Here is a 15871-nt window from a genome sequence, read left to right on the forward strand (position 1 = left end):
GAAGTATTACAATTTTTCCCAAAATGTACCAGAAGTAATATTTTTCCAGAAACCAGAAATTAGATTTCTCTGGAAACCAGAAATTATATTTTTCCAGAAACAAGAAATTATATTTTTCTAGAAACCAGAAGTTATATTTCTACAGAAACCAGAAATTATATTTCCAGAGAAACCAGAAATTAAATCCTTCTTGAAACCAGAAATTATATTTTTCCATAAACCAGAAATTAAATCCTTCTTGAAACCAGAAATTATATCCTTCCTGAAACCAGAAATTTTATCCTTCCTGAAACCAGAAGTTATATCCTTCCTGAAACCAGAAATTATATCCTTCCTGAAACCAGAAATTTTATTTTTCCAGAAACCAGAAATTAAATCCTTCCTGAAACCAGAAATGATATCCTTCCTGAAACCAGAAATTATATCTTTCCTGAAACCAGAAATTATATTTTTCCAGAAACCAGAAATTTAATCCTTCCTGAAACCAGAAATTATATCCTTCCTGAAACCAGAAATTATATCCTTCCTGAAACCAAAAATTATATCCTTCCTGAAACCAGAAATTATATCCTTCCTGAAACCAGAAATTATATTTTTCCAGAAACCAGAAATTATATCCTTCCTGAAACCAGAAATTTTATCCTTCCTGAAACCAGAAATTATATCCTTCCTGAAACCAGAAATTAAATCCTTCTTGAAACCAGAAATTAAATCCTTCTTGAAACCAGAAATTATATCCTTCCTGAAACCAGAAATTTTATCCTTCCTGAAACCAGAAATTATATCCTTCCAGAAACCAGAAATTTTATCCTTCCTGAAACCAGAAATTTTATCCTTCCTGAAACCAGAATTTATATCCTTCCAGAAACCGAAACCAGTATTATTTTTCCTGAAACCAGAAATTATACCCTTCCTGAAACCAGAAATTTTATCCTTCCTGAAACCAGAAATTTTATCCTTCCTGAAACCAGAAATTTTATCCTTCCTGAAACCAGACATTATATCCTTCCAGAAACCAGAAATTATATCCTTCCAGAAACCGAAACCAGTATTATTTTTCCTGAAACCAGAAATTATATTTTATTCTGAAACCAGAGGTCACATTATTTAATAATAAAAACGTAATCCCAGTACAATACATTTAATAGGTTTAGGAGCAAAAATTGATCTGTATGTAAACATAAACTATATAATTTCTAATTTTTGCAAAAAAAATCTTTTGAATGAATATCAAAAATAAACAAAATCAACTTTTTGTTTGTCAAATGCTGGTATTCCTAATCTCGTAAATACGAAATTCCTAATCTCGTAAATACGAAATTCCTAATCTCGTAAATACGAAATTCCTAATCTCGTAAATAGGAAATTCCTAATCTCGTAAATACGAAATTCCTAATCTCGTAAATACGAAATTCCAAATCTCGTAAATGCGAAATTCCTAATCTCGTAAATGCGAAATTCCTAATCTCGTAAATACGAAATTCCAAATCTCGTAAATGCGAAATTCCTAATCTCGTAAATGCGAAAAATGACATAAAAGAATTTTTTGAAGCGATAGTTAATTAAAAATAATTGTTTTTGTTTAGATAAACAGCAAGAGGTTGATATCAACAATCTACGACTCTCTGAAGATGATAGTCATCAACGCAGTAAAGGGAATGGGCGGGGTAAGATAGCTCCACCCCTGTCCCAGATATCTGGAGTTAAAAAACCCTTGGGACACACAAACAGCTTTAGCGGTAGTAAACTTCCTGAGTACGGAGTAGAGAGTAAACATCCAGAGGACCTTGCACAGGTACAGTGCAGAACATTGCAGTACAGTACAGTACAGTACAGTACAGTACAGTACAGTACAGTACAGTACAGTACAGTACAGTACAGTACAGTACAGTACAGTATTTACTTGAGTTATGTCAAGGATATCCAAATATTTCCCAAAATTTATAAATGCATATTTTGATTAATTTTTGATTAGATTATGTCAAGTGATTATTGCTGTCATGCACTAACGTTATTCACTTTATCTTGCCGCGTACAAGCTTTCTCAAAATGTATCCCTCCGGCTTAAAGGGAATGTGAACGTAATTCAAAGTGACTCTTTAAAGTAATAGTGGCATCAAATATTCACTACACGGTACCCTTCAAAATGATAGCGGAGAACTTGCAATTTTAATTTTGATAATCATTATACATTTTGCTTCAGTAGAAATTTGCAAAATGTTTCTGTAGATTAACCACAGTTAAAAGCAATTAGTTTTTAAAATCATAAAGATTTATTTCTATTTCATACGCTTTTAAGGATACCGTTGTGAATCGGACATTATCATATTTTCATGGAGGGTCACTTGAAATTACGCTTACAGTCTCTTTAAGAATTTTCTTTAAACAAAATATAACATTTTTCCTCCAAATTTAGAAATTAGTATATTTTTAGAAAATGTTTAATTTGTTTGAATCTTATTAACACCTTTAAGTGTTTTTCTTCATTTTTACAAAGTTGTCAAATCATTTTAATACATTTTTATCACTGTTTAATTTTTAGGAAAAATCTATATTATTTTATTTTTAAAACAATGTGCTATCGGATTCAAAGGTTCTTGAATCATGACACCAGATTTTTGGGTATAGGTGGCATCTTAATAGCTCGCACCAGTTTAATGACAAGCTCTTAATGTTAATAAACCGTTTTTTGCATATTCTTCTATTCTTTTTAACTTGATATATTGTACAATATCATAATTTACAAAAAATATCGTTTTATTTCTAACCCCCTCCCCCCCTACCTATAATAAGTTGATTGTATTCAGGAACGTGAGCTGATGAAAACCTTCAAGATCCCGGGGAAGGTTTTCATCAACTTCCTGCAGACCCTGGAGGACCACTACATCAGGAAAATATTCAAATCAATCCTTAGTTTACAACAAAAATGTGTAAAGGAATTAAAACTTTGTCAGAAACTTTCCAATCCTTCAAATATTGCACCACAATGTCGTAGACCTTGGATATTTCAAACTACAAACTGTTAGCTTAAATAATGAAAATTTGAAATATCAAAGGTTGACAGGCCATCAGATTGCGAGGATATAGAGATTAGAAAAGTTTATGACAAAACCTCGATTTATTTTCTTACCAAGTTCTTCAACTGTTAAATAATTTTAATATAGTAGGACACTATCTAACCAAGTTCTTCAACTGTTAATAATTTTAATATAGTAGGACACTATCTAACCAAGTTCTTCAACTGTTAGATAATTTTAATATAGTAGGACACTATCTAACCAAGTTCTTCAACTGTTAGATAATTTTAATATAGTAGGACACTATCGCCAAAAACTACGAGTAAAAGAAATTTTCAGTTATTTCATTTTATTTAAAATATTAAATCATCAACTTTTTTATTTCTGTAATCTGTTTATGCTTAAAAAGTAAGATTTAAATTAGAGGTGTACCAAGGGAGGAAGGGGGGGGGGTCTGTACGCCCCTTATTTAAATATATGCAACATTTTTAAAGTAAGTTTTCTTTAAGAACTATCCTGCTCTCATTTATCAGAGATGCGTGCTTTCCAAGCTTTCAATCATTGTATTTTTGTTTTATTTTACGAATTTAAATTTGATAAAAGATTGTTTGAAAATAATTGTATATAGGGATGTTCCATATCACAATAGCATACATGCTGCTGACGTCACACAATCTACCCATGTTCTTCTAAACTCACCAGCTCTGGAGGTAGGTCATCTTAGCTAGCAACCTAACCATGTTCTCTCATTGGTTCAGTTACTAGAATTCAACCAATAACAGTTCTGGAATTTTTTCAAGTTCGACCAATCAGAGATCAGAATTTATTAATGCTGCTAAGGAATTCAGTTTTTGCCACATACTCTAATTTTCTAATCCCTATATCTTTGCAACCAATGTCCAAATACCTTAGATATTTCAAACTAAGATTTTTTTTGTATCAAATGAATTGAATTTGAAATATCAAAGTTTGCAAAGATATAAGGATTAACAAATTTGAGTTTGTGGCAAAGACTCAATTTCTTTTCAAATTCGACCAATCAGGAAACAGAATTAATAGGTTCTGCCAATAGGAAACAAACCTAATTACAGTGAAATCCTGAATTAACACTTATGAGATAAGAGAGCAAATTTGAACCTTCTAACCTCTACCTTTATTTTGTTAAACACAAATTAAGAATTTTCAGTAAGCATTTTATTTAATATTATAAAAATAAAAGGGAAAGTACTGCAAATTTCAATCATTTAAATTTTCATTCATCTTTTTCAATAATTATCAAAATTACGTTTGTTAAAGTTCAATTTAAAATATTTAATACAAATTGGTGTAAAATTTAAATTTTAGCAAAAGATTGATCAAAAATTTATTTGATTTTTAATTTTAACCTTAGTCTGTCTTCACTCCACTGGAAGTAATGTCTGCAATATTCGCGGCGGCAATTCATGATGTTGACCATCCTGGACTTACAAACCAGTTCCTCATTAATACTAGCTCAGGTAGGTTCCTGGTATCCTGGTTATCATTAATACTAGCTCAGGTAGGTTCCTGGTATCCTGATTCCTCATTAATACTGGCTCAGGTAGGTTCCTGGTATCCTGGTTTCTCATTAATACTAGCTCAGGTAGGTTCCTGGTATCCTGGTTCCTCATTAATACTAGCTCAGGGAGGTTCCTGGTATCCTGGTTCCTCATTAATACTAACTCAGGTAGGTTCCTAATATCCTGGTTCCTCATTAATACTAGCTCAGGTAGGTTCCTGGTATCCTGGTTCCTCATTAATACTAGCTCAGGTAGGTTCCTGGTATCCTGGTTCCTAATTAATACTAGCTCAGGTAGGTTCCTAATATCTTGGTTCCTTATTAATACTAGCTCAGGTAGGTTCCTGGTATCCTGGTTCCTCATTAATACTAGCTCAGGTAGGTTTCTGGTATCCTGGATCCTCATTAATACCAGCTCAGGTAGATTCCTGGTATCATGGTTCCTCATTAATGCCAGCTCAGGGAGGTTCCTGGTTCCTCATTAATACTAGCTCAGGTAGGTTTCTTGTGTATTGGTTCCTCATTAATACTAGCTCAGGTAGGTTCCTAATATCCTGGTTCCTCATTAATATTTATAGCTCAGGTAGGTTCCTAATATCCTGGTTCCTCATCAATACTAGCTCAGGTAGGTTCCTAATATCCTGGTTAGTTTGCGCTGACATATAGAATTAGCGCTGATATAAAATGTTAAGAGCGTATTAGAGAACTAGTATTTACATGATTATATTTGTAGAGTTAGCGCTGATATATAATGTTGAGAGCGTATTAGAGAACTAGTATTTACATGATTATATTTGTAGAGTTAGCGCTGATGTATAATGATGAGAGTGTATTAGATGATTATATGTGTAGAGTTAGCGCTGATGTATAATTATGAGAGTGTATTAGAGAACTAGTATTTACATGATTATATGTGTAGAGTTAGCGCTGATGTATAATGATGAGAGCGTATTGGAGAACCATCATCTAGCTGTAGCATTCAAACTCCTCCAGAACCCAGACTGTGATATATTCATAAACCTCAACAAGAAACAGAGGCAAACTCTCAGAAAGATGGTCATAGACATGGTGAGTGAAACTTTAATTCCCACGAGAAAGAATTTCTGAACGTATTATTTTCCTGGTTTTAAATATTAAAATCACACAAATGTTTCATCTCTAACGTTACACAGCTCAAAATAGTTTTGGAGAAATATTCTTTTAAACTTGTTTTTCTGCAGGTTCTAGCCACTGACATGTCTAAACACATGAGCTTGTTAGCTGACCTTAAAACTATGGTGGAAACTAAAAAAGTTGCTGGAAGTGGAGTTCTTTTATTAGACAACTATACAGATAGAATACAGGTTGGTTAAAGTATAAGACAAGTACACCCCCCCCTGGTAGTGGAGTTCTTCTATTAGACAACTATACAGATAGAATACAGGTTGGTTAAAGTATAAGACAAGTACACCCCCCCCTAGTAGTGGAGTTCTCCTATTAGACAACTACACAGATAGAATACAGGTTGGTTAAAGTATAAGACAAGTACACCCCCCCCCCGTAGTGGAGTTCTCCTATTAGACAACTACACAGATAGAATACAGGTTGGTTAAAGTATAAGACAAGTAAATCTCGCCCCCTGGTAGTGGAGTTCTTCTATTAGACAACTATACAGATAGAATACAGGTTGGTTAAAGTATAAGACAAGTAAATCTCGCCCCCCCCCTTAAGAAGTTTTCTTTTTAAATTAAATATTTCCGAACAGTCCAAAATATAATTGCTTATTTTTTTATTTTCACATTGAACAAAAACCCCTCCCTATAATATGTGCTGGATATGAAACTGAAAAAAAAAATAAGTTTAATTAATTTCTGATAATGTAAATTTTCCAGGTTTTGCAGAATATGGTTCACTGTGCTGATCTATCCAACCCCACCAAACCCCTGGATTTATACAGACAGTGGTGTGATAGGATCATGGAGGAGTTCTTCCAGCAGGGAGATAAGGAGAGAGAGGCAGGGTTGGATATCTCTCCTATGTGTGATAGGTTCAATGCAACCATAGAGAAATCTCAGGTTAGGATAGGGTCAATGCAACCATAGAGAAATCGTTAGGATAGGTTCAATGCAACCATAGAAAAATCTCAGGTTAGGATAGGGTCAATGCAACCATAGAGAAATCTCAGGTTAGGATAGGGTCAATGCAACCATAGAAAAATCTCAGGTTATGATAGCTTATTTGCAGCCATATAGAAATCTCAGGTTAAGATAGGTTCAATGCAACCATATAGAATTCTTAGGTTAGTTTAGATTCAATGCAACCACAGAGAAATCTCAGATTAGGATAGGTTCAATGCAACCATAGAGAAATCTCAGGTAAGGGTAGGTTCAATGGAACCTTAGAAAACTCTCAGGTTAGGATAGGTTCAATGCAGCCATAGAGAATTCTCGGGTAAGGGTAGGTTCAATGCAACCTTAGAAAAATCTTAGGTTAGGATAGGTGTAATGCCATCATAGAGGATTCTTAGATTAGGATAGGTTCAATGCAACCTGCATAGAGAATTCTCAGGTCAGGATAGGTTCAATGCAACCATAGAGAATTCTAAGGTTAGGATAGATTCAATGCAACCACAGAGAATTCTCAGGTCAGGATATGTTCTATGTGACCATAGAGAAATCTTAGGATAGTCTAAATTCAATGTCGTTTTTTTACTGAAGATGAAATATAATTTTTCAGGTCGGATTCATCGACTACATTGTTCATCCCTTGTGGGAGACCTGGGCTGATCTAGTTCATCCTGATGCTCAGGATATCCTGGACGCTCTGGAGGATAACAGGGACTGGTATCAGTCACAGATGCCCGTCAGTCCATCCTCGTCCTCTAATGACCTCAGGGAGGAGGACGAAGGACGATGTGGGTCCCTTGAGGATTCCCCAGAGGAGGATGGAAAGTGTGTGAGGACGAGTGAGGAGGAGGGAGGAGAGGATGAGAATAGAACGGGATTAGTTCAGCTCCAGGTTACGCTTCAAGAAGAGGAGGAGGAGGAGGACCAGGACGAGGATGACGACGAACGGCACAATCGGGATGAAAACACAGGAATGTAGTTTCTTCGCCAAACCGGGCAATTGGGACAAAATTACATTTTACATGCACAAAGCGTACAAAGGTGTGAATAACCCGTACATATCGATTGAAAATGCAAGTCTAGAAGAATCTGACGCTAGGAACATTGTGATCTAAAATATAGTTTATAGAGTGGAGGAATATTAGAAAATAGTCACGCAGCGGCCAAAATAATCATTTATGTCCCCCAACGTTCTTTCTCAAGTCGTGTCAAAACCTGCAGTAAGAAGATACTGCAGGTAATACCTGAAATAAGAAGATAAGCTACTGTAGCAAAGAAGATTCTACTGTGTGATATGAAGATACTGCGTGATATGAAGATACTGCAGTAAGACAAGAAGAGACTGGCATCGGAGAAAAAAGAGATTACATAAGGAAAGATGCTGCAGTAAATTTAAAAAGAGTGTCTCCAGTATGAGAGAAAGAGACTGCAGTAAGAGAAGAAGATGCATCAGTAAGAAGATAAAGTCCTAACGTAAAAGTAGAGACTACTGAAAGAAAATGAAATAATGCAGTAAAAGAAAATACAAAATTGTGCTACCAGTATTACATACTGTACCAGTGTACATACTGCAGTTTGCTGAGTCAATCTTATACTGTACATAGTGTACAATGTACATACAAACATATAAATAACCAAAGGATTAAAACATGGAAGGGGACTCTACGGTTCCGTTCAGTTCCGATATTCATTGAAAATCCAGTGTTTATATATCCAGTTTCTGATATCCTGATATCCTGATATCCTGATGTCCTGATATCCTGATGTCCTGATATCCTGATGTCCTGATATTCCAGATTCTTCGTCCTTTCTCCTGTTATCCTTAATTTTTCGTTCTTTAGATTCTTCTGTCTTTCTCCTAAATATTCTCGATTCTTAGTCCTTGTCTTATGATTTTGTCCTTGTCTTATGATTTTGTCCTTGTCTTTTCTCCGAATATCCCTTGTCCTTGTCCTATCTCCGTATATCCCTCGTCCTTTTACTATCTCCTTATATCCCCTGTCCTAGTCCTATCTTCGTATATCCTTCGTCCTTGTCCTATCGTCTTATATCCCTCGTCCTTGTCCTATCTTTTTATATTCCTCGTCCTTGTCCTCCTCATATCCTCTGTCCTTTTCCTTTCTCCTCATATACCTCTTCCTATCCACAAAGAAAAGAATGGAATTGCTTATTTTAATTATAGAAATATCAAATCTTATTAAAATGTTCAAAAAATATCTATTTATTGTTGTAATTAATTCTTAACTAAGAACTTATACAGAAATTAGCTGAATATTTTTCTAATCAATGCAAACCTGTACAAACAATTACACGCTTGTACAACGTGTATGGTACATGCTCCAGTGCTGTACAACTGCTAATTGATACAGGGAGGGTGTGAATGTATGTTAAATACTACAGGGTGACATTTTATTACTAATTTTACACGTGATATGTAAACCTGATTGTTAAAACTCTAGAATTAGGAGATTTAAATTAAGTAAATTTGTTTTTTGTTTTCTTTTACACTGTAAACACTGCACTATACTGAGCAATTGTCTAAATGTTCTGAACTGTGCTAAAGCGTACTGTAATGAGCCATAATGTAATGTACTGTGTTTGTACTGCACTGTACTTTTATCTTTCGTGACAACTGCACAATTGATATTTTTAATATAAGCATATTTTTTTGTAAATAGATGTAGAAATAGTAATTGTCAAACTAGCTGCAAAATCTAAATCTAGTAGATTCATTTCAAACTAGTAGATTTCTACTTGGTATTTTTCTAGCAATTAGATTTCAAGCTAGTAGATTTCATGCTATAGTAGATATCATGCTAGTAGATTTCATGCTACAAGGGCGTACACAAGTATAAATCTAGGGAGGGCAAACAATTTTTTAGCGCCCCCCTCTCTAGGAACTCCTAGGGGGGGGGGGCAAAACTTGAACTGTAAATTCAAAACATTTGGCTTCTTGGATATTTTAAAGGCACACATACAGTCCAATTACCTCCTTACAAGTACTATTTTATCTCTCCTTCAAACAAAACTAACATAAAAAAATAGCAAAATAATGTTTTTATGTTCTCCACTCTTTAGTTTCAGATTTGAAAAGCTTGATAGCTCTGAGTTTCTAGGGTTGGCTACGCCCCCCCCCCCTTTATAGGTCTGGGGGACACTGCCCCCTTGCCCCTCCCTGTTTACGCCCTTGATGCCAGTAGATTTGAGCTAGCAGTTTTCATGCTAGTATATTTCAAGCTAGTAGATTTCAAGCTAGTAGATTTCAGTCTAGAAGTTTTCAAACTAGTAGATTTCAAGCTAGTAGATTTCAAGCTAGTAGATTTCAAACCAGTTGATCTTAATTTTGCCTTTAAAGGGAGCTGGTCTTCTTTTTAAGTTTTTTTTAGTTTTTTTAGTTTTAGTTTTCAAAAATAGAAAATAAATCATTTTATTCTACCTTAGACTCTCGTCGACTCACACATATTTTATTCAAAAATAGTTCAAATATTTTCAATTATTGTAATAAATATGTCTGTTTAGTTTTTCTTGAAATATTTTATTGTTTTTTTATTATGTATAAACACGACAAATTTTTAGTACATCACCTTTTTTCATAAAATAATATTAAGATAAGAAAATGAGGCCAAATCTTAAAATTAAACCTCTCTGATTTCAATCTTTCTGAACTGGAAGATAAAAAAGGTTCTATTTATAATTTTACATAGAGAAGGGTTGTGTCTGAATTCTTCAATTTTCATTCAAAAATATTGAACTCAACAATCTAAACTGCTGAATAAAGATAATACTTTTCTATGTAACCTTTTATGATGATACACTCTGTATAAACACACAAAAATCATGTTTTAGAAAACGATAGTTTATAAATTAAAATTTTGTGATGACCCTTTAGACCCCCCCCCCTCTTCATTGTTAGACCCCCCCCCCCTCTTCATTGTTAGAAGTTTTCAAAGGGCCTGTGTAACCCCCTTTGCTTACGATTAAATGGCTGTTACCCTTAAAATATTCGTGAAAATTAACGATTTGTGTTAAATACTTAAATATATAAATCTCAAATTTGTGGGATTAAAATTTTATATATTTTCCAAATATATTTGCCTTCACGTTAACATATATATATGAAGAATATACGAAATATAATATTATACATGTCAGTGTAATACTATAGATTTGTAATAACTATTATTATCATTATATGTTTATTTCTTACACAAAACCATATTATATTGGTAAAAAACATGAAAATAAAAATATGTGGATATGTACATTAGTTTTCTTTTACACCATTTTAGCAATTACAAAAAAGAGATAAAGACGGGATTACAATTATGTATACAGGGTTACCCACAAAGGATGAGACTGTAAAGACGACCAAAAACTCTTGAAACTTTATGTATTCTGCCTTAAATATAGTAACCTAATGCTAATGGCTTATTAAAGGATTTGGCAAAGAAACCAATAAGATTACAGTTGCAGGGAATCGTAATGATAAGGATTGGAAACAAACAGTATAAATATCTTACAATCGTCTCTGAAGTCACATCCTTTGTTTATATCTTTTTTAAACATAACTCCTTTCATAGAACAGCTTTCATTGAAGAGGTATTGAGAAGAACAAAATGTGTAGAATTTTCTAATTTGTAACCATGGAGTATGGAATAGAAGGGAGAAACAATTACCATATGGCAGGGTGGGCCGCGTCAGTTGTATCTCCTTTGTATTCCACACTCCTTGTTTGAAACCAAAACTAAAACTACGAGGACACAAAGTCGTACATCGTGAATCGTCGTCGTTATTTAATAATTTAAAAAAACCGATTCTGAAAACGTACCCACCCAAATTCATGATTTTGAACGTCGACTATGCACTCAAATTCAGTAATTATACATCGTGGAAACGTTTAATATGTCTTAAATGAATGAAGAATTAGTCCACAACACTGCATACTCAGTTTAGCTAACTTACATTAGTCGGTCTGTCCCTAATTAATAAGAACCAATGAACAATCATTTTAATTTAAAAACATTTATCCCCTCATCAAATAGAAAAGAACTGAACGAATTTAGTCTTATTCTCACAAACTTAAATTTTCAAATCCCAATATCTTTAAAACCTAATTGTGTAAACACTTATATATTTGAAACTTAGATTATTCTTATTTTAAAATATCTACAGGTTCTGCGACAGTGGCTTGCAAAGAAATAGGAATAAAATACTCAGATTTAATACTTTCTATTTCAGCGTACTTTTCCAAAAGGAACAAGCGAAAAGAAAAGTTCAGATTTTTTAGCGCTGAATTATAATCTTCAGGAAAACTTTTTGAAGATTATTGTTGGACATTCAGACATTGTTTTGCTTGGCCCTGCAGACATATATGTATCTAATGAACTTCTCTTTCCATGGTAATTTGATTATACAAGCACTTTACATTTTCGAGAGACATTCTGAATTAAATCTGATTGGAAAATGAAGGTTTAAACTTGATACTTTTTGTTTTATGGGAAATTATTCTCTAAGGTCGGGTTTTGCATTGAAACTATACTGGAACTGGGTTTTTGGCACAAACTCAAGCTTTTCAAGCTTAAATTATTTAATCTGAAAGAATACATAGTTTAAAATATATAAGGTCTGCGACTTTGGGTTGCAAAGAGATAGGGATTTAAAATCTGAGTTAATAGCAAAAACTCAGTTCCGGTACTTTTTTATCATGTCTCAAGTTTTTTTTAGTAATTCAAAATACAATTTTAATTTCTCTTACTCGCGTGTTTGTAAAACTTTAATCCTTCATTTTATTCTGAAATAGTAAAAAACAAGAATTTGATTTTTAAACCGAAGAAAAGTTACATTATACAAGACGACATTTGAAGGTCGTCTATCCTTCTACACAGATTCATTTTAAATAATTCTAGAATTGTTTGATTGATTGATTGGCATTAAGAGGAAATAATAAAAATCGCAAATCCGTACACGTAGTTCCGCATAAAATGAACTTAAATTCCCTTTTTCAGATTTTCGTGCGATGGTTTTTAAATCATTATTTCTTTATTGGAATACACCTTCATATTTTCAGGAGTTCTAGTTCGTTCGAATATTCTTGATTCGTAGTAATTTCAATTGACACTCCTTTAATAAGGACCATACCCGATTAACAACGGTACCCTTTCTCAGATAAATAAACAGTATAAATAGTAAGATGACAAAATAATTGTAACGGGTATTTCAGGTCATTTATTTAGTTCGGATTTTCGTTGTAACTTTCATCCAATGATGCTTTTATTCCATATCAGGGAGTACAGGATGAACACAGGGTCGGAATAGAGGAGGGAGGCGGACCCCTCCTAACAGGAGCTCAGGTGCAGGCCCGTGCCCCCCCCCCCCTTCTAGTCCGCCCCTATATTCATCCTGTGCTCCCTCTGACCCCTATTTAAAGCATGGTTAAGATATCTTCCATTCTCTACTACTGATTACAACTCATGGTTCATCTTATGCTCCATTTTCCGATTTTAACCCTCAAAAATGTCCGTAAGTTTTTAATGTTTCAGTATCAACAAACTCGGAAACTGACGTAAAAAAGATAAAAAGAAACATTAAATAATTCATAATTGCAATTTTACAAATATTTAAATCTAAAAACTCTTTATCTTTAAATAAAAAGTTGTTATCTGTAATCTGTTTGTTTGCTTGTCCGATCGTAACTCAGGAACCCTTGGACCGATTTGCCTCAAATTTTGATTGGTGTACTCGGGAGACCCATTGGAATGTTCTTAGCTTGGTTTTGAGAGTCTGAGTTGAGTGCCACTCAATGAGCGGGTCGAATTTTATATCGATAATTTAGGTTTCCGGTAAAAATCGTAATAGTGATACTGGGTTCCCAAGCTAGTTATCTATTTATATAAAGTTGTAATCACTGTTTGTTTGTTTGTCGGATCATATCTCAGGAACCCCTGGACCGATTTGCCTCAAATTTGGATTGGGGAACTCGGGAGATTCTAAGTTAAGTGGGTCGATTTTGTTAGACAAAAATAGCTAAAATCGTAATTTAAGAAAAAAAGCGCGACTAAACGGCGGGAGTTCGAATGTTACCAAACTAGTTTAGAGCTTAAGAAAGAACATTCAAAAGCAAGAAAAATAAAATTCCATTGTATATCTGAAGTTGTATCGTGATCTTATTTTAATATTTTAACAAATTGTTTTTTTTTAAATTAATATATTTACAGGGTATAAAAACACAAACAAATACACATTACACACACAGACTGTAAATTTGAATTGTCACTATAAATTGACGAGATGTAGAATTTAGAATAAATATTCTAGATTATTTATATTTGGTTAGGTTGAGAGGAATATCCTCTCTAGATGTATCCTGCAGCTCTACTAGCGCTGCTGCTACTAGCAGGGTCGGAGAATTTGTGTCGCGGTGGCTCGGGGAGCTTGTTCGGTGACTCGGAGAGCTTGTATCACGGCTCGGAGAGGAGAACTCGTATGAGAGTGGAGATGATATTTCTCGTTTGACTGGGGATGAGAAATCTTCTTCATGCCAGTGGATTGGTTTAGCCAGCTCTTCTCGTTCTATCAATTTCTCTTCTTGAAACCTCTCCTGGAACCTTTTCTTCAGCTTTAACGCCGGACTACCGTGGATCGGAGACGAGAGACATTTCTCCGTTGAGATCGGAGTTCGGAGCAGGAACTCGGAAGAAAATGCCGGAGATGTGGGAAGACCGAAATTGAATGGAAGGTCGAGATCAGAGTGAAACTGGTCGGATCTACAGTTCTTGGTTGGAGTAATATCTCCGAGGGTTCGTCGGATCCCTTTCAGAGGAGAATGGTGCTCCAGGATTGGCTTCTTAGCCGGTGAGAGGATTGATCTTCTCTCCGACATGAATCCTTGTGTGTAATATTGCGGTTCCTCATGTAGCTGCGTGAACGGGACGGATATCCTTCTCTCCAACCTTTCTCCAGCTCGCTGTAGAGCCTGGTTTAGTGTTTGCTGAGCTACCACTGTTCTCTGGGTTGAGGAGGGTTGGTTCTCCTGATCAATACATTGCTCCATCTCCTCCGCCAACCCTCTCTTAGATCTATTTCTCTTAAACTCTGGGATCTCCTCGCTTAGGTTCTCCTCCTGGTATCCAGGGGTTTCGTTAGGATTAAACTTCCCTGGAGTTTTATCCTCCTTCTCCCTTTTATACTTCTCCAACCAGGCCAGTACCTGGTTCTTATCCTCACCAGATGATATATTAGGCTGGAGAATAATCTCAGCAGATCTTTGAGGTTTAGCGAACGGATGGTCCGGACACTGTCTATTAGCGTGAGTATATCTGTTGTTACAACCAGGATGAGAGCAGACGAATGGTTTCTCCCCCGCGTGGAGTCTTTGATGAGTTTTCAGTTGTCCCGATTGTGTGAATGCCCTGTAAAAAATAATAAGTTAAACAATGGAACAACAAAACATTTAGTTAATTATATTCTATAATAGATCCGATTTTCAATTAACAACAATATTTCATTTATGTTAGTTATTAATGTATTGGAACCCATACTTAATGAAATATGTACACTATTAAATGCACTATGTACTTGAAACCCCTATTCAAAAAACTATCTACTTCACACGCCCATTAAATTACCTTAGTAGTACCTCTATTAATTCAACTAGGTACTTGGTGCCTGTTTTAAATTACCTATGTACTTAGTAATTATATTAATATATCTAAGTATTTGGCTCTCCTAATACATGAACTATGTACTTAGTACATCTATTACTTCATCTAGGTATTTAGCACCCATATTATATGAACTATGTAATTAGTACCTTTATCATATGAACTATGTACTTAGTACCTTTATCATAAGAACTATGTACTTGGTACCTCTATTATATGAACTATGTACTTGGTACCTCTTTTATATGAACTATGTAATTAGTACCTTTATCATATGAACTACGTACTTCTTATATGAACTATGTAATTAGTACCTTTATTATATGAACTACGTACTTCTTACCTCTATTATATGAACTATGTATTTGGTACCTCTACTATATGAACTATGTACTTGGTACCTCTATTATATGAACTATGTAATTAGTACCTCTATTATATGAACTATGTACTTGGTTCCTCTATTACATGAACTATGTACTTGGTACCTCTATTATATGAACTATGTATTTGGTACCTCTATTATATGAACTATGTACTTGGTACCTCTAT

At 34.4% G+C, this 15871-nt stretch overlaps 2 protein-coding genes across 2 annotated transcripts in view; one reads left to right on the top strand and one right to left on the bottom strand.

The window, feature by feature from the left end:
- Window positions 1–9576, top strand: part of LOC111699226 (cAMP-specific 3',5'-cyclic phosphodiesterase) — a 132616-nt gene extending 123040 nt beyond the window's left edge. Inside the window, exons 8-16 of the mRNA XM_023469839.1 lie at window positions 1587–1795; window positions 1976–1985; window positions 2794–2890; window positions 3646–3727; window positions 4408–4513; window positions 5474–5622; window positions 5775–5897; window positions 6426–6608; window positions 7270–9576. Of these exons, the coding sequence (XP_023325607.1) occupies window positions 1587–1795; window positions 1976–1985; window positions 2794–2890; window positions 3646–3727; window positions 4408–4513; window positions 5474–5622; window positions 5775–5897; window positions 6426–6608; window positions 7270–7638 (1328 nt within the window). The 3' untranslated portion in view covers window positions 7639–9576. The remainder of the gene's footprint in view (window positions 1–1586; window positions 1796–1975; window positions 1986–2793; window positions 2891–3645; window positions 3728–4407; window positions 4514–5473; window positions 5623–5774; window positions 5898–6425; window positions 6609–7269) is intronic.
- Window positions 9577–13846: 4270 nt separating this feature from the next.
- LOC111699227 (uncharacterized) overlaps window positions 13847–15871 on the bottom strand; it is a 3768-nt gene continuing 1743 nt past the window's right edge. Inside the window, exon 2 of the mRNA XM_023469840.1 lies at window positions 13847–15067. Within this exon, the coding sequence (XP_023325608.1) occupies window positions 13975–15067 (1093 nt within the window). The 3' untranslated portion in view covers window positions 13847–13974. The remainder of the gene's footprint in view (window positions 15068–15871) is intronic.

Source organism: Eurytemora carolleeae, unplaced genomic scaffold, assembly GCF_000591075.1.
Source record: "Eurytemora carolleeae unplaced genomic scaffold, Eaff_2.0 scaffold16, whole genome shotgun sequence".
Classification (NCBI taxonomy): domain Eukaryota; kingdom Metazoa; phylum Arthropoda; class Copepoda; order Calanoida; family Temoridae; genus Eurytemora; species Eurytemora carolleeae.